This window comes from Argopecten irradians, chromosome 3 (genome assembly GCF_041381155.1).
Source record: "Argopecten irradians isolate NY chromosome 3, Ai_NY, whole genome shotgun sequence".
In the NCBI taxonomy this organism is placed as follows: Eukaryota; Metazoa; Mollusca; class Bivalvia; order Pectinida; family Pectinidae; genus Argopecten; species Argopecten irradians.
Genome location: NC_091136.1, coordinates 27,874,036 through 27,900,473, shown reverse-complemented (window position 1 = coordinate 27,900,473; position 26,438 = coordinate 27,874,036). Strand labels below are relative to the sequence as shown.

At 35.9% G+C, this 26,438-nt stretch overlaps 1 protein-coding gene across 2 annotated transcripts; it reads left to right on the top strand.

Annotated features, from left to right (window-relative positions):
• LOC138318082 (WD repeat-containing protein 81-like) lies at positions 1–24,055 on the top strand. Of its 2 annotated transcripts, none has more exons than XM_069260164.1 (25): positions 1–231; positions 6,534–6,712; positions 7,132–7,288; positions 7,537–8,736; positions 9,232–9,414; positions 9,720–9,763; positions 10,061–10,223; positions 10,519–10,703; positions 10,891–12,016; positions 12,326–12,614; positions 13,025–13,164; positions 14,070–14,189; positions 14,756–15,035; positions 15,392–15,568; positions 15,728–15,839; positions 16,052–16,173; positions 16,872–17,025; positions 17,246–17,316; positions 17,501–17,681; positions 17,841–17,943; positions 19,665–19,795; positions 20,053–20,114; positions 20,372–20,611; positions 22,147–22,247; positions 22,638–24,055. In XM_069260164.1, the coding sequence occupies exons 1-25, from the start codon at positions 112–114 to the stop codon at positions 22,764–22,766; spliced, it is 5,769 nt and encodes a 1,922-aa protein (XP_069116265.1). In that variant the 5' UTR covers positions 1–111; the 3' UTR covers positions 22,767–24,055. The 2 variants fall into 2 exon arrangements, with proteins under 2 accessions (XP_069116265.1, XP_069116264.1); XM_069260163.1 differs by having other exon boundaries at positions 16,842–17,025.
• The last annotated feature ends 2,383 nt before the right edge of the window (positions 24,056–26,438 follow it).

Sequence of the window (26,438 nt, the reverse complement as noted above, 5' to 3'; positions counted from 1 at the left end):
ATCTTCGGTACCCGGAAGCTGCATTGTTTTCATCTCTACCACCCACCTGTAAATCTTTATGTCAATCTAGATTTTGTGACTGCTGCTACAAATCATGTGATGCAGTGATAGATGACTTCCGTCTGTTCGGAGGCATGTGTAACGATGGAGCCCCGAGATGAAATTTCCAAAGCATTGAACATCCCAAGGGAATTTACCAGACGTATTTCCAAAACACGAGTCGTCTGTTTAGTAAGTAAAGAAGAAGCTGGATACAATATTGATGACCATGATGCCGTATTCTGATGGCAATCACGATCGAATTATTACATGTATCGATGTACTATTTGTATCAAACGCGCAATTTGAAGGGAAATATTACATCTGTAATGTCTTAAGGACATAATCTTTGCACTATATATTTAATTAGTAGATATTGATCTCCAAAATGTAGATTTACTTATGAAATAACGACAGATTCTTAAGTTATGATTAGGAAGTTCAAGGTTTACAATGATTAAAAACAATCCACGAACATTCTGTTGAGATAAGTAAGTGTCATTAATTTAATTATAGACAACATATGTTAAATGCCAATGGTTTGCATATTGTATTGGTTTCAATACAAGTGCACTCCATGTGAATTAAATTTAAATGTACATGTACAGTTGGTAGTAGACTAAAGGTTACACCCTTGTGCACACGGAGTGCACGAGGTTTAGACTACAGGTAGACACGGAGTGCACGAGGTTTAGACTACAGGTAGACACGGAGTGCACAAGATTTAGACTACAGGTAGACACGGAGTGCACTACGTGTGAACACGGTGTCCACTACAGGTGGACATGGTGTCCAGGTACATTCAGACCTAGACAGACAAGGTGATGTGTTATAGTTAGGGATCGGGGAAGAATACGTTCTTCAATTTGAAATAATACATAATTATAATTTTTCAGTGTTTCTTTTTTTTAAATTACAACATCTACAATTTAATGTATAGTATATATAACTATATAATATGATATTTTTTTAGTATACATGAATAAAAGCTTTTCACTGCAAAAAAGTAATAAAGATTAATTTGTATTCATTAAAGAGACAATTCACTCAGGCAAATTCTTTTACATAACCAATAAGCAAAATATAGCATAAATGTATTGTTTTACATTTCTTATGAAACATATAATGTAAAACATTGACAAATTCCACGACATTGTTAAGTATTTTAATTAATATCGTTGATCAATACGATTAAGCAGCTACAATATTAACTCTGTACCCATACCCGAGCCAAAGTCACGCACGTTAAACAAATGAACTACATAACCACTGAGAAGGTGATAAAATGATTTTTAGGCAAGACAATTCACCTAATAAGTTAAACACACTATTGTCAGAGCGATTTGAGCAGTTCTTGCCAAAAGTTGCATTACTTTACGAGCAAGGGACAGGGTTCGGCATACAAGAAGTTCGACCACAGTGTGTAATGGCGGACAGCGAGCAAGTTTGAATATTTCACACACATGTCACCACCATAGGCGTTTCAGGCATATCACAGTAAAACTGACTGATCTTATTTCCATTAGAACTTGTTTTATCTGATATATATACAAATTTTAATGTTCTCTTAAACTGAATTGTCTCTTTAAGTATATGTCTATTTAATTTTATATCAGTAGTTTCCACTTCATATCTTAAATTGTCTATATTATGTTTTCAAAAGTCAATGTTTTATGGGTAAATTACATTAAATATATATATATATATATATCATTTACATGAAATAGTAAATACAAGTCAAAAACAACTTTGAATTGCGGCAAATATGTACCCGGCAATCTTGCAACTACGGCAAAAACCAGTCACTATTGTGCTTTTGAGACACTTTTTCTTTTATAATTTAAGCTATTAGTAATACAATCATATACCTGGTAATACATAGCTTTTAAATAAAAAGATTTGGTCCCTATCAATCGGTTTTCTAGCGACACCCTTGTAGATCGTCTTTCATAAAATATACACTTTTATAATATTTTTCTTTGCTTTTCTAAGTTCTAAAAGTATTGTACGTAAAAATAGCTTAATTACATATTCTTTATTAAAAACTGAACATCTTTAAAAGATCATGCAGAATAAATCCACTTCAAACTTTATGAAGTAGCTATAGTCTACCTACAAGTACCCAATTCAGCTTGTTTTGATTCTTAATTACCGGTAAACACAATATGTTTATGATCCCAACCCTGCAAGTTATCTTAGCCGTAAATTGCGTCATGGTCCAATAATTAAAACTTGTCAAACATACAGGTAAGCCACAGTATCCAGCTATACAGGTACCTCAAGGTGACCATCGATAGATGGCCAGAGGGCAGAATCGTTGCCTTCTGTGTTTGCACGGCTTTATGAGAATGGAGGCAGTATCTTTATATAATATGTGATTTTAGAATTGTTTCAATGGAAGTTTGTTAAGACAAACAAATATACTTTACCTTTTAAAAATCATATAGGTTTATGAGTTTGAAACACAAAAGTACCATTCTTATTAGATACATGTACATGTTTGTTGTAGAGCCTTGGTAATTATGTACACCATTTCCCGGGGAGTGGGGGGGGGGGTAGATTGGGATGAGGTAAAAACTAGCTGGCAAAACATATAGTAAGTGATGCTGAATACACCTCAATTATTGTCATGACAGGCAGCCGTGAAGTGGAGCTGACGGGAGCTGTACAATGCGTAAATCAAGCATGTCTGTCACAACCTTGAATTTACCAATAATACATGTATATATTATAATCAAAATTAATTTAGATTAGGTACTTATTCAACATTGTAATATGGTATTTTATATACATAGTCATGATAATCAGGTTTCTGATATATGTAAAAAGCCAGTGTAAAAAAAATAAATTAATGAAAAGATATTGGATGAAATATGATTTTCCAATAATTTTGAAATAAATGTTTTAGTTAATTATACACTTGGTATTTTGATTATTTTTTATTTTAATATATAAAGCTTCATTATCAAATAAATTAAAATGCACTACCAGTTAAAATACATATCCCTATTGACTACTATTGTTGTATAACTGTTCGTATTTGTGTGATGAATACAATGTATATGTAGAGAGGCTGCCACCTAAGTACAGCATGCTATAAATGGACCTCCTGGGGTTGGGATAAGGTACTTCATGTATACAGGTGTTGTTAGTCTGAGATACACTTGACTGAACATATTGAAGGGTGCCCAAAGAAGGCCCCAGGCCCCTGGCCCCACTCTGACCAATGTTAGGTAATTTAGATTATCATATCCGTGTGGTTGATGGAACAGTATGAAGTCCAAGTGACCATGGCAACTGCAGTCCTAGCCTAGGGGTCTACCTTTCGAGCAGGCATATTTTAAGTGTACAATATACTATGTATACATGTATGGATCACACATTGTAAAGAAGGTCAGAATAGGATATTGTCAAATTATCAGAGTTTCTAGAATTAAAATAATTGTGACAAATTCAGAATCAAATCAACAACTACGAATCTACAGTTTAAATGGGTAGAAGTTGGATTTGTTTTGATTGTCTGTTTAGTTTATTATCAGGCATGTGACCTACATTTTTGCGATCGGTCCTTTGAACAGTGTTGATGCTCACGAGCAGCCACATGCCCGATACTAATTTTTTGCTTTCTATAAGCCAGTGCTTACAGGTTCCTCAATCGGTTGACACAATAAAATGTAATTTCTAATGCCGATTTTTAACGTCTATGGATGATTTCCAATGCTTTACAACGCGCCAGGTTCTATGTAGCAAATGTATACGTATTATACATTTGACAGGATTAAAACTATTTCGCCCACCTTGCCGTTTAGAAAACTATATTCCATACATACATAGTTAAAGGCCCACTACCTTTCCAGAGGAAAACATAAAGGTTTCTTAAAAACATTAATAACATCAGAAAATATATACCAATGGCCTAAGATGAGGTTACAACACCAAATATATGCAAGATTTCCTGCGTAATGTTTGATAACAGTGGAGAATTATTTCGCTGTTTTGCCGTCTGGCGCAGTGATAGTCAAGTACCGCGCGGTATTTAGGACGACAGCGGGAAACATAAGACAACCCGCGTTATGAAAATTAACATTTTATTTATTTAAATCAAATTGTTCAGAATGTGATGACACGTGTAGTATTAACGGTAAGTTAATAACTTTAGCGACTATACAAAAATATTGATCTCGTTTTACTTTCCCAATTTAAAAATTAAAAGCCGTTTCGGAAAGGTAGTGGGCCTTTAAACATTTTATGAAGAATTTAATTTGTTTATGATTATCATGATGTCCTTGCTTTTATTATGCCCATCAATATATCCTTTTTAATCAAAATATTTTGCCGATCAAAATATCTCTTGGGCGACGATTTGCTAACACTGAAAATCTTACTCTCTGCAAGGTTCATCACTTTATGCGTTCGAAAAAGAATTTCATCTTTAAACTACATATCACTAGCTAAGAAAAATAGTTTTTACTGGGAAAATGCGGACTTGAACTATCCATTGATGAGACATAACCAGTACGTGGTTTACCGTACGCACTTAATTTGCTTTTATAACTTCTAATAAACGTCCTTATTTATAAATTAAATTGTATGATAATATATATTGATACATTTTACTTTATATGTATCTATTCAAATAAACATTACAGTACGAATGATTTCCAGTAATTAACGGCAATTTTATGTTGCAATAAATATTATGTTTCTGATCGCAATAAATATTTCTATCTGTCAAAGTCCATATAGGCTGCAGAATAAATACATATTTTCTCATATCTCTGTGGCACATCATCTAGTCTGTCTGTGGTCTTGATGTAGTGGACATTTTACCTGGATACGATGTCCACCTGTAGTGGACACCATGTTCACACGTAGTGCACTCCGTGTCTACCTGTAGTCTAAATCTTGTGCACTCCGTGTCTACCTGTAGTCTAAACCTCGTGCACTCCGTGTCTACCTGTAGTCTAAACCTCGTGCACTCCGTGTCCACTCGTAGTTCACACCGTGTACACAATGTGTAACCTTTAGTCTACTAACAACTGTAGCTGTAATATTAGTATTTACACAGAATGAACAATCAGATATGGGCTATTAACCATATACATTTTTTTTAAAGCAGATTTAGAACCCTTTGGAATACACCCACATTTACAAGGTACTAACCTGGAGTACTGACCCAAACTGGAGTACTGCTCCTCCGTATGGGACCCTCACCAGACAAATCAAATCATGCAAACCAAAAAAACACAACGCAGAGCAGCACGCTACTCAACAAGCAGATACCACAACACAAGTTCAGTACAAGACATGATGGAAAACCTCAACTGGACTTCAATACAAACACGCAGAACAAGAACACGTTTAATTTTATTTTATAAAATCATACACCATCATGTGGCAATAGACTATAGTCAAATTCTTAATCTGACGGACTACAGGACTAGACATCACACCCATTCACATATAGACATAAAGCTGCCACGAAGGACATATTCAAACACTCATTTTTTCCACTTACAATTAAACAATGGAACATCCTAACGGTGGCTACAGTTCAAAGCACTACACTAGAGGTCTTCAAGTCACATATCCTTAAAACAGAACTTGAAGATCTAAACCCCACTCCCTAAAATTCTATCATATTTTTATCTTATAATTATACACTAAAAAAAAACCAAAAAAACTTGCACCTTCACAATCACTGTAAATAACTTCACTCTTTTTTTTTCTTTTTTTTTTTTTTTTTACAATCATGCCTCTGCCAATCCGCACAACGCACAATATAATCATCGGCATCAATGGAATTGTGTCTAAAAGAAGAAGAAGAACCATAGGTCAATGGCTTTGCTAAATACTTTGATTATACCCATGGCCAGTCCATCTTAATAAACATTGCACACCCTTGAATTACCCTGCATGGTGATTAATGGGACATAAGTGAAATTAACATTAACCATGTCACTAACTAGTACCCAGAGAGAATGCTAGTCAGCTAGAAAGACAGTAAAAGTCAACCAAGTCCTGTACATATTAATACAGAGTATTTGAACTTTTGAGATCCCAAAACGATGTCGGTAACACATATTATAGTGATCTTGATATTGCCGTATTGTATCATATCCTACAAAACCATACATGTCTGACCAAATCGTAGAATATCCAAGTTGAGATAAATATATTAACAATCTAATTAGAATCAAACTTGTAATTCTGCTCCACTATGATACTATACATTACGCTCCAATACAATATCTAACAACACCCTGTCAGGGTCACCTCAGCATGACCCCTATAATTAGCTAATCAACGGCTAACAGTTCATTCCAAGATGTTCTTATTCTAGGTCAGGGGTCATGCTGAGGTGACCCCGAACAGGAAGTTGTTAGATCTTGTATTGGAGTGTATCATAGAGTATCGTAGTGGAGCGGAATTTCAAGTCCAAATGTAATTAGATTGGACGTATTAACAAAATCAGTTTTACTTTCTGTGTACAGGTGTCTGAGGAGTGGTTGCAACTTGCTCTCCAAGGCAATGTTGCTGGACACAAGTGGAGGCATCAGTTAACTGTACCGGAGTGTGATTATCTCCTTGCACCATCTACCACCACATTACCACAACCATGGCTGAGGATATCTGTTAAAAGCATACTTAAATCTGATCAACACATCGATTGGTAAGATATAGATATAATGCAGTCGCAAAAATGTCATTGCACATAGAGAGTTAATTATTTAGACACATCACAAGGAGATCACTCTTTTGATGAAGATGAAGATGTGGTTTGATGATTTAGTCAACTGATCTGACTCAAATATAGTGATATATTAGATGACAAAATAGCTCTTTTATGCAAATTACCATTCCTCCCACTTTTTGATATGTTTCAAAATCGTTCATATGACCTATAGCAAACCCTGTGTAAAGTGCCACATTTTTGTCAAGAATAACTTTGTGTGTTATAAGTTCCTTCAGAATGTTGGCTGGATATTGTAAATCTTGTGCAAAAAATGTTACCTATGTAATTTGCTCAGTTCTAATATTATACTGTATAAAACTGCTTCAAGAACCTCTGGTATCTTGCTATATTTTTAGGCCCCAGGATGAGGCGTTGTATAATCCTGAGCTTGATTCCTCACTGCTGGGACATTTATCAGAGACAAGCAAAGAAAATTTCCAGAACTTGTGGAAGTCTGCATATGATCGTTATCAAGGATGTGAATGTAGCAAGATGACAAATAAACAAACACAGGTAGGATTAGGAATATATGTACATAACAAAATATTAGCTTATTACATGTATATAGATTTAAAAAAAAAAAAAATGTGTTGATAAGTCGATGATAAAATCGAAAGAAAAACATTGGTTTAAAGTTCCTTTTAATGGAATTTTCCTTAAATTAAATATAACTTTATTTATCCCTTAATGATTTCAGCATCATTTTGGTTTTGAATATGTTTCTGAATGCTACAAGTTTTAGTGACCTTCCTTTGTTGTAGTTTACAGAGGCAGTGAGACAGTACCTTTATAGGATACATCCCGATGTTTATAGCAGTCTAAACAGGAGTAGAAATCACCAAGTGGATCCAACTTCAGACCGTCTCAACACATCCTCCACATGCCCTCAAAACATTGTTCCTATCTTAACAGTAGTTGAAACAGATGTTAATCTTCACCTTATACAGCCGTACTTTGCACAGTCACTTCATGACGCAGTGACATTTAGTCCGTCAATTTTCGAGTCGTCTTTCAGTAAAGCACTGTTTGTGTTATACCAGATACTCCAGGCCATGAGAACATTCCACAAACATGGATTATCAGCTGGTGATCTAAACATGAGGAATATTTTGATTGATCACAAGTTGTGGGTATTTTTGTCTAATGTACCAGTGGGACCCGTATGTCACAGCGTAGGGTCAGGTGGGTCTCAGGACTCCGACACCCTTAATACTCTTGAAAGTCAGTCACCTGCTGTTCTCAATCAAACTGCAGAACAGGTGCCACTACTCCAAAGGCTTCACAGTGAGAGTGACTCTATGGTGGAAGATGCGAGGAGATATTTACATTCTAGTCAGAACTTTAAATTGGAAATTAAAAATCTTCCTGACTTTGTGGAACAGTGGGTCAATAGGAAGATAAGTAACTTCAGATACTTAATGGTGTTAAATACACTAGCAGGGAGACGGCAGGGTGATCCCAACCATCATCCTGTTTTACCTTGGGTCATGGATTTTTCTGGTCCTGATTATGGCTTCCGAGATATGAAAAGGTCTAAATATAGGTTAAACAAGGGAGACAATCAACTTGATTTGACGTTTGAAGCATTCTCAGGTCTCTCGGATGATTCTCACATTCCTCATCATGTCTCCGATGTTCTATCAGACATAACATACTATGTATATAAAGCAAGACGAACACCAAAGTCCATCCTGTGCACACATGTAAGATCCCGGTGGGTTCCAAATGAATACCCCAGTAGTATGCAAAGGATGCAGGAATGGACTCCAGATGAATGTATTCCAGAATTTTTCACTGATCCAACAATTTTCACATCTATGCATGAGGACTTGCCTGACCTGGAGTTACCTCCCTGGAGTTCAACAGCTGAAGATTTCATCAGTAAACATATGGAGATTCTGGAGAGTGAGCAGGTATCCAGCTCACTCCATCACTGGGTGGACCTCACTTTCGGATATAAGGTACAGCATTGTATACATGTGTTCAGTATAAGTCAATTTCATCTGATAAAATTCACTGTACTGGGTAGGACTATGAAATACTCATGCATATATCTAGATGAGATAAATGAATAATTTTTACTGTAATTTGCTGTAAGATTTGTAATATTTCTATTGAAGATATTCTAGTAGAACTAATCTCATCCAAACACTTTGTTTTTGATGCTCTGTGATGTATGAAATCCATGTAATAACTGATTTTTGTGTATAACTATCCTTTAAACATAACTCTTCTGGGCTTTTTTATTTTTTATTTTTGTTTATGTTATTTTCATTACCTTATCTGAAGATATCTGATACAACACATCCTGATGTCAATGATGTCTTTATACTTGCCTTTGAGTACTTAAAAACTCCACACATATACCGGTACAAGGTAACAACATCTTTATTGATCATTATTATCGAACATTGAGAGGCAGACCACACATTGACAATATTCTCTTGTGTTATTAGCTGACAGGATCGGCAGCCGTAAAGTCCAAGAATGTAAACCTACAGTTGGTGGATGAACATAAACATGTGACTAACAGAGGTGTGGTACAGTTGTTTAATGTACCCCACCCTCACAGGACCCCCGTCTCTCAGAGGACTGGACCCCAGCCACCGAGGCTACCCAAGAACATGCTGCCATCTCAGGTAAGATAGGTCACTAGTATACTGATTAATGCCAAGGCGAGATACTGTAAAAGTATTTATAGTGTGGAAGGTTTTGCTAAGTTCTCTTTCATTAAATCTCTGAAAATATTTCCACATACAAATGTATATATATCAACAGGTAACCTCTAAATGATAAGACTATTGGTTCACACGGCAATCAGTTTGAACGCTGACTTATTAGTGAAAATATCCACATTACCTGATATCCAACTATTATGTAATGCCAGTTCAATGTTTATACAGTTTGTGATAGAGGTATTTTCAAGATGACTTTTCTATTACAGATGCTTGGAGATCTGGTTGAGGACACACACACAGGTGATAAAAGGTGAGAATTTATTGTTACATTGTAGCGATAAAAACTGATGAGGACACACCAGAATGATGTGCTTAACAGACGAGGAGAATATAATACGAAGTAGCCAGACCAGAGGTTAAAAACCCAGACAGAAGGAAACAATCTGGATGCTTTACAATTTCAGCTACCCAGTCAACAATAATCAACCCAGTCCAATCTTACTTTGTAAATAGCCAGAATAAAGGAAATGCTTTACTTTACATTTTCCATGAATTACTGCAGCTATCATATGTATAATGTTGGTCTTTGAAATATGTTTTTATCTAGGTCATCTGGATCAAGTCAGACAGCTAATGCCAACCGCCCAGAACAAGCGTCTATCCGTCTGCCCAAGTCTTTTGACCCAGTATCTGACCTGGACCAACTCGAGTCTCTCTACAACTTCTCTAGTAACACTATGAAGGAGCTGCCTCAATCCACTTATGCAAAAGTATATACCATGATATTTGTTAATAGTATTTAGTGATTATTTGCTGGACAAATTTCTTTAGACAATGTTTAAATAATTTTCTTCTGAATCAATAATGGGTTTATTGTAAATCTCAGGTTTGTTGTCAATGGTATAACTAATAAATTAAAAGTTAGAGATAAGCAAGTTTCAAATACCGGCACCAATAAAACTTTCATATGTAATAAGGTTTAAGACTATACACAATACCTGTATTTCTAAACTATGCTGTCAGTCAGGACATTGTTAAGGTATTCCTGTTGTATACTTGTTGTAGCTCCCACCTTCTCCAGTGAACAGATCGTCCAGTGTTGTAACATGTGACATGCAGGCCTTTGGTTGTCTGGTATGTGAAATGTTCTTGGCTTCCTCTCTCCACATGCAGTCCACACAGACCTCCCTATCCCACCGATACAATGTCCTAAAGTCAACGTTTCGGGAAGGACATGGCAGCTTCCCCAGGTATGTACATCAGTAGTTGAAGCCCTTGAATTTTTACTCGTGTTTGAGATCCATATATTTGACTATTAAAGGTATATAAATATGTTTTCAAACTTTCAAAATAGAATATATATATTATAAGAGAATATATTTCTATTTGTATATTTGATATAACATGACATAAATATTTTTTATTTTGAAATTTTAGGCCTTTACTTAAAGCAGTGGAACTACTTTTGCAATTCAAGAACTATACCTCAGGAAAAAATAAAGGGGAAATAACTGACTTTTGTTACCCTGTGGTAAATCGGATAGGGTTGCCTCCCCCTACTCCTGTTCAGCTTCTTCACCCTGTTCTGGATACGCTTCCATTCCCAAAATACTTCCCTGACCTTTACACCTGTCTGTGTCGACTTAAGGTCAAAGACAATGACATTCAACAGGTCAGATGGTCCTGCAATTACCCGCCTGTCGAAAAGCAGAAAGTTGTTAAAGTTATTGCTAGAGAAAAAGTGAAAATTCTACAAAATTTTCTTGAAACATTTCAAGGACACCTAAGTCCTGAGGGCTTAGAGCTAATTCTACCGTATGTAGAAGATTTGTTTAGAGATGATATAACAGCAATACCAGCAGCCTGGTCGCTCTTCAATTTGATTGGACAAGAGATTGGACCAAAAGAAACAAGTTCCAGGTTTCTTCAGCATCTAGTGAAACTATTCAGTGGTGAGAACCCCTCTCCAAAGCTAATGAAGATCTACCACAAAACATTCCTTATACAAATGCTTCTGAGGTTAGGACTACAGACATTTCTATCAAACTTTGCTACTCTCTTAGTAGAGGCTGTGGCGGGCTACAAGAATTACGTGTTTGAAGAACTCTATTCCGACCAACAGGAGAGTGATGCACTTGATGACCTGGTGAAGCGCCAGGACGACGAGGATCTGACCCTTCCTCCGTTAGAGGAGGAGGAGGACCATGATGAAGATCTAGAGATGGGAAGCCAGTTCTCTGAATTCCCTACAGAATCAACACAAGATGATGTAGATGACATCGAGGATGAAATAGCAGATAATCTATCTCTTAGTGAGGACAATCAGGCTGATGATGAAGATGAGAGATCTGAAGATTCACTGAATATTAGCGTCGATGATGAGTCTGATTTTCGGAGTGACGGTGAGGCGTACGGAGCAGAGAGTGCAGAGCGGGCATCCATTCACAGCATTTCACACCTGATTGACAAGTCTTATGACCAACCTGGTATTTCTGAGAGTGATGGGGGTTCACTGACGGAGAAAAACATTTCTTCACGAGACTGGGGAACTCCACCATTACAGGTTGTTTAATAAACTAATTTCTTTAGATCTTTTATGATTTTAAAAATATTTTTGTATGAACACACACAGATTTAACCCTATGTTTATAATGATTTTCAATATATAAAGCCAATTTCTGTTCATGTGTTACATATTTATTATCATAGCCTGAAACACAAGCTTGGCAATAAACCAGATTTATATACTACGTATTTTAAAGTTATTGTTCTGTAAAATGCTTCTGCTCTATTGTAAGAAATGATTCATTGGTGACAGTTAGATATATGTTGTATTTATTATGATATATCAAATCACTGCCTTTGTGTCCAGAATCACACTGACAATGAAGACACAGTTGAAGATAACGAAAATAAAAATGGTGGATCTGAAGTGAAGTCCAGTATGGTACGAAGTGAGACTGATGAGTTCGCTCACAGTATGTCAGAGAGGACGGCAGAGGAGGTGGTTAACATCAGTGATGTGTCTGCGGAAAGTATCAAGTGGTTGTCACAGAGACTAGGGCCTGTCCTCACTGCCAAGTTCCTGTCTCGGAATCTCCTGCGGATGTTGGCCCTGTGTTACTTTGGAGAGGAACAGCTTATTGTACTAGCAGAATCAGGTGAGGGAGCGCAAAACTAACTTCTTTTAACGCATTTGGTATGCAATAGCAAATTAAAAAAATAAAATCTTACTTAACATTTAGTAATAAAAGCAACTCTTCACACCTTTTCTACTTTAATATGTAAGCATTGCTACAACATTTTCTAATTTAGCAAGGGGCAGATTGATCAAACCATAACTTACTGTTGTAGACATTTTCTTTAGATTTTATTAAATTAATTTCTTGTCTTCCAAAAATGTAAATGAAACTTTCACAGACTGGAAAGCATAAGTTTCTACTACTGAACATGATCTATGTTCAATGAAAGAAACCTTGCATTATGATCTTGTCTCTAAATAAAAATTGCATGCTACAAACATTGAAAAATATCACCACCACTCTAGTACATGATATTGTTTCTACATCAGATAAAAAGTTTCCCAAGTCTTCGCGCCTGGTGTGTGGAGATAGGAATGCCCACAAGGTGTTGGAATGTCTGTCATGTATCGCTCAGATGTATGGAGAACAAGTCATCTTACTACAGTATGTTCCCTGTATAGTTGATATGGTAGGTACTAAATGATCATCAGATCTCCATTACCTTATCTACCAGATGAGTACATTTCCTAAATTAAATAAACTCATAACTTAGCTGCAATATTGTAGCTCAAAAGACTTTTTGACAGAAAATGGTGTCGTCTTTAGAGCTACAATTGGTGCCTATTACTGCTAATGGAGCAAAGTAATGATTATGCAAACCATTATAAAACGTTTGTTTGCATTTTTATCGTACTTGTTTGATATCGCTTACCTACTAGGCAATAAAACTGAACCACATAAAATATCGAATTCTCATCGAGGCATTATTTTTTTACATAATACATATGAAGGTCTTTCTGAAGAGAATTTATACGGCAAGTCCACAAATTGTGAATTTGACGTCTTGTGAGCGGTACGGTAGATATTAAGAATGGTAGTTATGCTTGTTTTGGACAAAAATAATATGTAAATGCATGTATACGCATAAAATAATTGGAAACCTACAAAAAAGTATAGAAAACTATGCCCGAGTGATTTTCGGAGGCAGTGCTCCACTACGACACATAGGGACCAATTCGTACCCAGCCGAAAGGTATAGTAGGCCGGGTACGTATATTCGTTCTACTCATAACTAAACCTGGCTGTTGATATGATCAACCTTGTGTCATAACGATGACCTTATATTATTTAGCTGGTTATTTGCCTCAGGAAAATATTTTGACGATTTCATGTAACATTGCTATGACCACGAAAAGATCTGCGAAATATTGAGAAATGATTGAGCTAGGTTGATTGTCCTAACTAATAACCAGATAGCGAAATTTTAAAACTACTCAGAGGTAATTTTGTTTATTTTAGTCAAAATCATGAAAATTTTGACCCACGAAAATAACCTACTGTACAGTAATGTTAATGTATACTGTAATGTTTCAGGTAAACACAGCCAAGAAGCGTCTGACCCAGAAGGCAGAATCAGGTGTGATCAGTGCCCTGGTCCTACTCAGACACATCTTACCTCTCCTGTCTGACATTTCTCTCATGGATGTTTTACAGGTAAGATACCTCTCCTGTCAGACATATCTCTCATGGATGTTATACAGGTAAGATACCTCTCCTGTCAGACATATCTCTCATGGATGTTTTACAGGTAAGATCCTGATCTCCATCTGTTATTTTCCTGATCTCCATCTGTTATTTTCCTGATCTCCATCTGTTATTTAGCTCATTCATCTCTAAAGATACATTTAAACTCTCACTAAGTCCTAAGCTGGGACAGTTAATCATGAAGTTGTAGGGGTGAATTAGTTAAAGACAGGTTGAATGAATAATTGTTCAGTTTCATACTTTGTTCTATTTAAACAGTTCTCCCAGCTAAATTACTCATGGGTAGAATGTCTGGCATAATATCAATAACACATGGAGAATTTCTCTTGATAACATGTACAATCCTTATAATGATAACATTTAAATCCAGGGATCGTAATGTTTTGCATAATTGTATAAAGATTGCATACTTGACTGCTGGTGAGAATTAATTGTCCAAAATGAATATTTCCTATGAATATTAATTGTTTTTGTTCGCTTTTTTTTATGGCCTAAACATTATCTTTTAATTTCAGGATACAATTATTAGGGATACCTTGTCTCCCTTGATAAAACTCATTTCTTCAGCATCCCATAATTTCCCTGGAGGAAGCACAGTACGAACATTGGTCTGTCACAAATTTATAGATGTGGTCTTCATCATCGGTTTACGTGTAGGTTTTGAAATGACGAGGAATCTCATGAAAGAACTTCTTATTGAATTTTTTTCCTGCTTCACACAAGTTCACGGTAACCAACAGCAACCACCTCAGGAATCAACACAACAAGAGTCAGTCGATCAAGTCAAAACTCAGGGTAAGTGAATTGTCTAATGGAAGATAAAAAGTATCAGTTGAGACTTTTGAATAGTAATCTGTATCCATATCATGATTGAACAGTTTAAAACTTTAGATATTGGTCCTAGTACAAGGCTATTGTAATTGAAGGTGAAATGGGACATTAAAAAAATATCAAAAATTGATGGAATTTTAAATCGATGTCTTTAAATATATAAATGTATTAAATAAATATCAATCATTTCCCCAGTTTTAGATCTATAGTCAAACCTGTCTTTATGTATATAGAATATCTACTTACCACTATGCTTTATTGCTTGCTTGGCCGGATAGGTTTAGCCTATAATGATTGGACTTTAATATTCATTGTTACAGTATTGACAGATGACTCATACTGTAACATAAAGATGGATGGCAGTACAAACGAGTATACGATTGGTACACCAGTGTCCCTCGGTAACTTCAGCCCCTCCCCGAGTCTCAGCCCTGTGGGCTGGCAATCCTCCAGAAAATCTCTCTATAGCCTCACAGTTACTCCATATGATGATCGAGGTAAATATTGTGTAACCTTTTAATGATATATATTAAACATCAAAATTTATTATGATTTTGATCTTTTCTAAAGCACATTTTACACATATTAAGCCAATAATCACAAGGATTTTGCCATATGTATTTATCTAAAGGGTTTTGTTATATGTGTAATTTTAGAAGACTCGCCAGAGTATGGTACAAAAGAGAAGACACTACAGGACCTGGTGGAAGTTTTCTCCCCTGAGTTAGCTATGGCCTCTTACATTCCCTTCTGTCGTATATTTGGCAGGTAAGAATTCAACTTACCTGACAACTTCTTAACTAAATTAAACTGAAGCAATCATGGGTAAACATCACTGTTTATAATGTTTACTCCAGGGAAAATATTTTGCAACTTTCATGAAGTTGGTTTTTAAGTATTTTAAAAGTTTTGTCATTGTCTCAGTTCCTACGTGGAGAATTCCCTACCTTGATTTTAAGTGATTTTTGTCCTTTTTACAGCATTTATATGGAAAGCTGTTTACCCAATGATGACATGATAAGACAACTGTGTTCTCAGTACGATGGAGAACTCAGTCCCACTCCCAGTAGTGACTCAGAACCACCGTCTCCTATACATGAAGGTAGGTTAACCCACTAAATCATTGTTCTACATGTGTTTATTAATCAAATATAACATGCTTTTCTGATGTAGGTAAGTGATGCATATTCTTAATACTGTAACTTCTGTTACATATTCAAAGAAGGATGTGATGAGTTAGGTATAAAATTCATGAAAACTTAACAGATCAGTAAAGTTGTATATTAAAGGTATAAAATTTAAAGGTCATCATTGACAATTAATGATAAATATTAGCAGTTAAAATGTAATATTTTCAATAAGTGTGGATGAGTCTGTAAATTGTCATCCTCAGTACTCCAGGGGTTACTAACACTGTCGTTATATTCAACCCTGGACCAATTTAAAGCAAAGCTGAAGGCATTTCAGGAGAAAAAAACTGACCAATCACAGGCCTGCAGAGACTTCCTTTGAAGATTACAGAGGTATTGATGCCCAACTACAAACTGACACAGTCAACCACAGTGTACCATTGTTCAATTCTTTTGATGTCCATCTAAAGGACCAAACCACCTTCTCATATGTGGTCGCAAACGAAGTCTTCATTTTTCCTATGAAATATTCAAGGGGTGGATATAACGACATAATAATTGACTCCTGATATATCAAGGATTATTAAATGTTACTGATAATTTATGGTAGATATTACCAGTAAAACTGTAACATTTTCAGTAAGTATGGGCCTCTGTCTCCCCTGTTTAGCCACACCTGTCCTTGGGATTGGCAGTAATGTAGCGTTGCTAGGCAACAGGATCCAGCTCACCTCCAGTACAGCACAGGGATCTGATGCATTCAAGGTTGGACCTATACACAGGAACTCTCGGATTCTCAGGGTAGATCCGGATGAAACCAGAATGTAAATATATTTATTGACTGTGGTATTTTAATCATGTTTAGACTTTTTGAATAGACATGCAGAATATAGTTAAAGCTTTTGAAAAATATGATAATAAACAAAGAATAAGTTGTTTATAGTGACCTCTACAAATAAGGTTGATTAAAATAACTTGTTAAGAAATCAAGGTTAATACAACAAGTACATGTACATATAAAAGAAATATTTTTCTATTGTTTAGTGAACAAAAGGAAAACCAGAAGAGACGGCACCTGAGAGGGAACTGGCTAGCTTACTGGGAACATGAACTAGGTAAGTAGATATCATGGTCTAATAGCAAAAAGAGAAAATAAGTTTGTATACAGTTAGCATATTTTACAGTAAACAGATATATTTCTTAGTTAGTAGAAGGCATGTTTTCTTAAAAGGTTGCTTTATACCAGTATTTTTTATCGAAAGAAAATGAAGTAATCTGAAGACATGATTTCGTTTCCAGGTCTGAGTGAGAGGGACACTATGTTCAACTTTAAGCAGATCAAGTTACAGACGTTTGAAGGTCATAGCAGCAGTATCCGATCACTGACTGTACTGGACAATGAAAACTCTTTCATTACCGCCAGCAAGGACAAAACGGTCAAACTCTGGTCAATCAAGAGCTATGGAGATGGAGCTCACAAGTATGTAAAGAAAAAAGTTAATTTGGAAATATATTCACCAGTTTTTATTACACAAATTTCAATTCTTATAAGCTTTGTATTTGGCTTTTATATCCTTATAAGGTACTATGTTTTATAATGTGATACAATGTACATTCATACGGTACTTGTTTATTTCAGGAGCAAGTGCCAATGGACTTATCAGCACCATAAGAAGTCTGTGTTTTCTGTAGCCTACCTCGACTCTGTCAGACTTGTAGCATCCTGTGATAGTACTGTCCATGTAAGTAGTCCATACAGAAGTCTGTGTTTTCTGTAGCCTACCTCGACTCTGTCAGACTTGTAGCATCCTGTGATAGTACTGTCCATGTAAGTAGTCCATACAGAAGTCTGTGTTTTCTGTAGCCTACCTCGACTCTGTCAGACTTGTAGCATCCTGTGATAGTACTGTCCATGTAAGTAGTCCATACAGAAGTCTGTGTTTTCTGTAGCCTACCTCGACTCTGTTAGACTTGTAGCATCCTGTGATAGTACTGTCCATGTAAGTAGTCCATACAGAAGTCTGTGTTTTCTGTAGCCTACCTCGACTCTGTTAGACTTGTAGCATCCTGTGATAGTACTGTCCATGTAAGTAGTCCATACAGAAGTCTGTGTTTTCTGTAGCCTACCTCGACTCTGTTAGACTTGTAGCATCCTGTGATAGTACTGTCCATGTAAGTAGTCCATACAGAAGTCTGTGTTTTCTGTAGCCTACCTCGACTCTGTCAGACTTGTAGCATCCTGTGATAGTACTGTCCATGTAAGTAGTCCATACAGAAGTCTGTGTTTTCTGTAGCCTACCTCGACTCTGTCAGACTTGTAGCATCTGTGATAGTACTGTCCATGTAAGTAGTCCATAAGAAGTCTGTGTTTTCTGTAGCCTACCTCGACTCTGTTAGACTTGTAGCATCCTGTGATAGTACTGTCCATGTAAGTAGTCCATGCAGAAGTCTGTGTCTTCTGTAGCCTACCTCGACTCTGTTAGACTTGTAGCATCCTGTGATAGTACTGTTAATGTAAGTAGTCCATACAGAAGTCTGTGTTATCTGTAGCCTACCTCGACTCTGTTAGACTTGTAGCATCCTGTGATAGTACTGTTAATGTAAGTAGTCCATACAGAAGTCTGTGTTTTCTGTAGCCTACCTCGACTCTGTTAGACTTGTAGCATCCTGTGATAGTACTGTCCATGTAAGTAGTCCATACAGAAGTCTGTGTTTTCTGTAGCCTACCTCGACTCTGTCAGACTTGTAGCATCCTGTGATAGTACTGTTAATGTAAGTAGTCCATACAGAAGTCTGTGTATTCTGTAGCCTACCTCGACTCTGTCAGACTTGTAGCATCCTGTGATAGTACTGTCCATGTAAGTAGTCCATACAGAAGTCTGTGTTTTCTGTAGCCTACCTCGACTCTGTTAGACTTGTAGCATCCTGTGATAGTACTGTCCATGTAAGTAGTCCATACAGAAGTCTGTGTTATCTGTAGCCTACCTCGACTCTGTTAGACTTGTAGCATCCTGTGATAGTACTGTTAATGTAAGTAGTCCATACAGAAGTCTGTGTTTTCTGTAGCCTACCTCAACTCTGTTAGACTTGTAGCATCCTGGGATAGTACTGTTAATGTAAGTATTCCATACAAAAAATGTTTGTTTTCTGTTGATGCTTCATTTAGGGTCTTCATTTCTGGGTTTTAATTATAAATGCATGTTTGTTTTCAATCTGTACTCTATGAATTTATTCATTGCTCCTGCCCAACATGGGGTCTGTCCCTTTTGTTACACTTTAGCTAGAACAGATACCAATTAACTATCTCATTTGATTGATGTCCCAACTACATGCTCTACATTACTGGAATATATTCACATTTAAGAACAAAGGATTGATTTTGTAGTTTAATTACAGTTATACAACATAAATAATGTTTGATTGACTTTAGATCTGGGACCCATTTATATTTGATTGATTTTAGATCTGGGACCCGTTTACTGGAGATATTGTCCGGCGCCTTGAATCGTCCCGTTATAGTCCTGTGACTGCCCTAATTCCCTGTCCCTCACCGAGCACCATGATCATCACAGCAACAAACGACTCAACTCTGAGGTACCGTATAACAGGTTATTTTTGTGGAGATCATATTTTCACAATTTTGAAGGCCATCGTCATGGTACTTGGTTGAACTTTACATACAATTGAAGCCAATATCTGAAATTTTGATTCACTGAAGAAATTGTAATTTTCTAGTTTGTTGTCCAAAAAGCAAACATTTGTATTTGTACAGTGTACTAGTATTACCAGTATATCAAAATCAGATTTTAGATGTGGAGAAGTGATTGATATACTGTGTATTTGATGTTAAGGTTCCTGGACCTACGAGCAGCCAGCTATGCCCATGAGTACAAGTGTACTACAAGTACAGCAGGTAGGTACATAGTTACCACATACCACAGGTAGGAAACAGTATTGTAAAATGTAATTTGTTTCAAGTCTCAGATGCATTTTCTTGATTACTACATGACATCTGACCTGGTATTAGAGTTTCAAAATTTAAGGTTAGACATGTGTCCATGACTGAGTTATTGTATCAAATATGTTCTCTTTGTCAGCTGAAAATGCTGGGTACAATTTTACCAACTTGTTACACATGTATTTGACTAACTATTTATCTATATCCTCCAGGTCTGATTAGGTGTGTGACAGTCAGTCCAGATAGCCAGTGGGTGTCTGTCGGATTCTCCTCTGGAATTCTGTCCCTCCTCGACCTCCGGACAGGCATCATGATGAAGTCCTGGAAAGGTCACGAAGGTGACATTTTACAGATGAAAGCATACAATAAAACAACCTTCCTGACCTCGTCCTTTGATCAGACCATGAAGATCTGGAATACTGAGGATACTAAAGATCTTCCCTGTCTCAAGGGTAAGCAATAACACATGTAGTAACATCTGTCTCAAGGGTAAGCAAGAACACATGTAGTAACATCTGTCTCAAGGGTAAAGCAAGGATACATGTAGTAACATCTGTCTCAAGGGTAAGCAAGAACACATGTAGTAACATCTGTCTCAAGGGTAAACAAGAACACATGTAGTAACATCTGTCTCAAGGGTAAACAAGGATACATGTAGTAACATCTGTCTCAAGGGTAAGCAAGAACACATGTAGTAACATCTGTCTCAAGGGTAAACAAGAACACATGTAGTAACACCTGTCTCAAGGGTAAAGCAAGGATACATGTAGTAACATCTGTCTCAAGGGTAAGCAAGAACACATGTAGTAACATCTGTCTCAAGGGTAAACAAGAACACATGTAGTAACATCTGTCTCAAGGGTAAGCAAGAACACATGTAGTAACATCTGTCTCAAGGGTAAGCAAGAATACATGTAGTAACACCTGTCTCAAGGGTAAGCAAGAACACATGTAGTAACATCTGTCTCAAGGGTAAGCAAGAACACATGTAGAAACATCTGTCTCAAGGGTAAGCAAGAACACATGTAGTAACACCTGTCTCAAGGATAAGCAAGAACACATGTAGTAACATCTGTCTCAAGGGTAAGCAAGAACACATGTAGTAACATCTGTCTCAAGGGTAAGCAAGAACACATGTAGTAACACCTGTCTCAAGGGTAAGCAAGAACACATGTAGTAACACCTGTCTCAAGGGTAAGCAAGAACACATGTAGTAACATCTGTCTCAAGGGTAAGCAAGAACACATGTAGTAACACCTGTCTCAAGGGTAAGCAAGAACACATGTAGTAACACCTGTCTCAAGGATAAGCAAGAACACATGTAGTAACACCTGTCTCAAGGATAAGCAAGAACACATGTAGTAACATCTGTCTCAAGGGTAAGCAAGAACACATGTAGTAACATCTGTCTCAAGGGTAAGCAATAAACAGTAACACTCCATGAGTAGCGAAACATACACTGTCAAGGGCAAAAAATGTAAACACTGCAAGGGTAAGCAATAATACATGTAGTAACATCTGTCTCAAGGGTAAGCAAGAACACATGTAGTAACACCTGTCTCAAGGGTAAGCAAGAACACATGTAGTAACATCTGTCTCAAGGGTAAGCAAGAACCCATGTAGTAACATCTGTCTCAAGGGTAAGCAAGGATACATGTAGTAACATCTGTCTCAAGGGTAAGCAAGAACACATGTAGTAACATCTGTCTCAAGGGTAAGCAAGGATATATGTAGTAACATCTGTCTCAAGGGTAAGCAATAATACATGTAGTAACATCTGTCTCAAGGGTAAGCAAGAACACATGTAGTAACACCTGTCTTAGGGTAAGCAAGGACAAACACCTGTCACTATTTACTGGATAAATTGATAATTATTGTCCAAAATTTAAATATTTCTGTCACTTTGGAGCTCCCTCATGTATGTATGTATCCATGGTGTGACATCATGATTGGTTTATGTGTATATAATATATTTCATTAATTACAGGTCAAAGTGAGCCAGTCCACTGTATGTCTCTCTACAAAAACCAGATAATCACAGGAACCACTGGTAACAAGATCGGCGTCCACGCCTCTATAGAGAACCAGGTAATGGTGGGGCTCACTCCGTACACAGTTTGATATACCCATGTATTATCATCTGTAATGAGCTGACAAATGTTTTTGTAAAAAAATGAAAATCTGTATGGCCATCAATTTTACATCTTCTTTTAGAATAATACTAATCTGTCTTTGCATATTGCGTGGTTACCTTCCTTGCGGGTAGGTTACCATTTTGACAACATTATTTTGCGAGTGAAATTCATGTTTTCACTGAAAAGAATTACATTACACTCGCAAACACATGATGTCACAATCAATACCTGCCTGCAAGAGCAGATAACTCTGTAATATGCAAATATGGAATAGTTTGAGGAAATCAAAACTCATAATTTGTCAAGTAAGTTTTAAAACTGTTTCCTTGTTTGACCTTTTCAGGCTTCATTCACTGTTACCAAGCTGAAAACTGACACTTTTAAAGGTGTTCTTACCAGCATGGCCATTCTTCCGATGAACAGAACAGTATTATTGGGCGCCGACAATGGTAGTGTCCGTCTATTGTGCTAAAGAGGACTTGAAAATAAAGATGATATTGCTGTTAGACATGATGGTGTAACCGGGAGTTACAGTGATAAAGTCGGTCTGCTATGATTAAAATATGATAGTGTATTGTAATTAAAAGTTCCACCTGTGTATAACCAATTGTGGATTGAAAATGGAGTTAGAACTTAAAATTATACAAACATTGCACAAGGAATAAAGTCTAAAGACTCTAAAAATGAAAATATGTTTTGACTTAATGTAGCATGGAGTCTTTGGACAAGACTAGGGACTTATTGCTTTCTGAAATCTTGGGATTTAGTCAAGAACTTTGCTGGAGTATAGATTAGAATTCTGGTAAGGAGACCTATTGAAGTCTGGAGTCTTTGAACACTGGCTACTTAAATGATCCTGAAATGGCAGGGGACTCTATTTAATCTGGAGTCCTAGGAGTACTATGAATTACATGTCATTTAATTAATGTAGACTGGAGTCTACAGGCCAAGGCACTTAATGATACCATGTACATTTATGTATATGGAGTTTTAGTACTTGGACAAGAGACTTAATATTATCTGGATTCTTTGAATAAATGTAGACTCAGATTGTGGATTATTTATCTGTATACTTGGTGCAGTATATGTCTAGGACACTGACCTACCTGGTATATGGAATTGTAAGGGATGAATGTTATAACTATGCCGCTTATTGACTATTATGAATAGTATAATAATATTAATTGAATAGAATTTTGTCTATTTAGACACAAAACTAGAACTTGTGTATGCATGGTACAAGTATTAAACCATAATTACCTCTGTTCTCTGCATAATAAAACAATCTTCATCTTCGCTTATTAATTACTTACCAGTCAAACAAGGACATGTCGAGGTCATATCAAGGTCATGTCAATATCGTCGTTTAGCCTTTTGGAGATCAATATTTTACACATTCAAGTAGATTTTTTATTGTGCCAAAGAAAAAATATGCCTATTTTTATGTTGAGATTATTTCTTATTAAAGAAAGCTCTTTGATTTGTATAGTTATTTTTGTTGCATAGAAATTGTGTGGTTGAGAGCTAATTTATAAATAAATGGTGTTCATAAGTGTATGAATGGCCAGTTTTTATGTGCAATATTACCTGTTTTAAAGTAGCTTGAAACACCCTATACATTGTAAGTGGAATTGTATACTTCTTTTATTTTCCAAAGATTTTTTGATGCATTTACCTTAAGACAATTTCCTTAATCAAGGAGTAGAGCCAGTAAGGATAACAAACAGTTGTGTTTTCCTGTTCATTGTTCATTTATATTGTTCATTTATTTAGATAATTTGACCATTAAATTTTGAAGGCATTCAATTTGATATACAGTACACTATGTACCACAGATAAGTTTGTTATAGAATTCCTTGATACGTAAAGGAATTTCCCTGATATGATAAAACAATTTAACTATGCACTGTTTCATGAGGCACAAAGAAGGAAATATGTATAGCAACCATGTGTAGAATCAATAAATGATTATTTGATAATGATAAAAGTAAATATCTGATAAAAAGAAATATTACAAGTGGCCATATTGTATGTGTATTTGTACAGTGTGTTTGTGAGTGGTTGTGACATTCACTTATGTATGTTAAAGTGAATAGTCGGGCAAAGAAAACCAGTCTAAATTGGCCTTCCAAAAGTTCTCAAATATTAATACGACGGTCAAGTTCTGCTTAGTTTCCCAGTTCTGGCCATTAAAGTAAAGAAAAGTTGAAAGCATTGAAATCGAGGCTGCGTGGAAATGTAACCACGGACATAGTGAGCCGGGAGGACGTTTTAGAATTCACAAACTTTAAATCAATTTCTTCGTACGCAGACAGATTTTGACGAGAGATTTTATTTTCCCATTTCATAAGAAATTATACTGGATACATTCACACCATTTTTACCGACTTTAGCCATCCTCTCCCGACTGTTCACTTTAACAATAAATATCAAAGAAACACAATTTAACAAAGCACAACAATTTATTGACTTGTGCCCTATCCGGGCCTCAAACTCACGGTCAACAGCACCCAATCGCCTGCGCCTTCTACCACTGCGCCACATCCACGTCCCCAAAAAAGTACGTTTCTATGACGAAGTGAGTCGGTTGGATATGCTGACATGATCACTGTGGAAATTGTCAAATTAAATCAAATAAATAAATTGTCATGCTTTGTTAAATTGTGTTTCTTTGATATTGTATGTCAACAATAGAAATAGATCTCCGTTCTAGGGACTTCTAGTGTTGCCATTTCCATCCCATTCATGACCCTGAAAATACCCTCTTCAATTTTTCTTATTTCTATAAGCATTCTAAGTGCTAATTGAGTTGAATACAATGTTATTTTTTATAAATAATGTAGGGAATCTGAACTTGTTTAAAATCGGTATCCTTTGCGGTTCCATGGCTTAATTAACATCTAAACCGAGTTAAAGAGTGTAGGGTTCCATTACTGTATTTTCCTTTGCAATTTCAGTGAACTAAGTATAGTTTATTAATAAGCTTCCAATTAATGTCGTCAGTTTCTAGATGGAGCTTTTGAGAATATTTTTGGCACTGAACTGTCTGAACAGCTTTAACAGATAATAAAGTAGGTAACAGAATTATATAAATAGAGAGTCAACTGAAATGGTAGTCAGGTCTGAATATTGATGTTTTAATTAAATGATCAATACATTATTTTGTAATCAAAAATTGAAAAGTCTTCTCCATATTAAATCAAACTTGTGTGAAATCACAAAATAATTTTATATTTGATTTGTATTGATTATAATTTTACAGCCTTTTGACTTATTTAATTACCAATTTGATACAGAATTTTATCAATGCTTCCATCAGCCTGCTTATTGAATGCTATTACATTCTGTACTTTGCAAACTGCTTCATTAAGGTTTTGTTTGTGTTTTGACATTTGAACATGTCCTGAATTCATGGTTGAGCTTAAATCGTTTTAAAGACAACAATAAAAAGTAAAGAAATGTCAGTATAACAACCATTGAGGTTGTATATTTTCAGTTAAATTTATTATATCAATGTCAGACAATGTTGACACGATGTGGTTGAATAATTCAATTTTGCTTGTTACGAAAATTTTCATTGGGTTAAAATTTTAATTTATCAGCCCATAAAGGAAAAAATGGTGTCGCTTTTTGTAACAGCGCTTCTGATTGGCTGAGATGACGGCATAGTGATTTCATAGACAAAAGAGTCCCAAAATAAATTTTGAATATTGAAGTAATCATCTTCAGTAAATTGAATTATAAGGATTCAATAGAATTTCAATTTGAATAGATTTTTTATGTTATGGAATTATAACACAAAAATCTGAGTGTACTCATGGTTTATTTAGAATACACTCAGATGTTTGTGTTATATCTCCATAACATGAAAAATCTATTCAAGTTAATCCTTAAATAATCATAGCACCATAACTATGGAAAATGCCTGATAATGAGTTATAGACTACCAGTAATACAAGTGGATACAGCACAGTAGATGTTATAGGGTACAAGTTTGTATGATTGTCATGGTTACCAATAAATATATATACATGCATTTTGTTAGGGTATAATGTTCAGTAACCATGGCTTACAAGTTCATAATATTGCTTATTGTATACAGCACAGTAGCCATGGGTTACCAGTGAATAGGTATCATAGTAGA

What these genes read in the sequence shown, in the direction of transcription:
- LOC138318082 (XM_069260163.1), top strand. Translation starts at nt 112, where the DNA reads ATGACTTCCGTCTGTTCGGAGGCATGTGTAACGATGGAGCCCCGAGAT. An exon ending in CGATCAAGTCAAAACTCAGG is followed by an intron (nt 15,036 to 15,391) that starts GTAAGTGAATTG and finishes TCATTGTTACAG; the next exon opens with TATTGACAGATGACTCATAC. An exon ending in TACTCCATATGATGATCGAG is followed by an intron (nt 15,569 to 15,727) that starts GTAAATATTGTG and finishes GTGTAATTTTAG; the next exon opens with AAGACTCGCCAGAGTATGGT.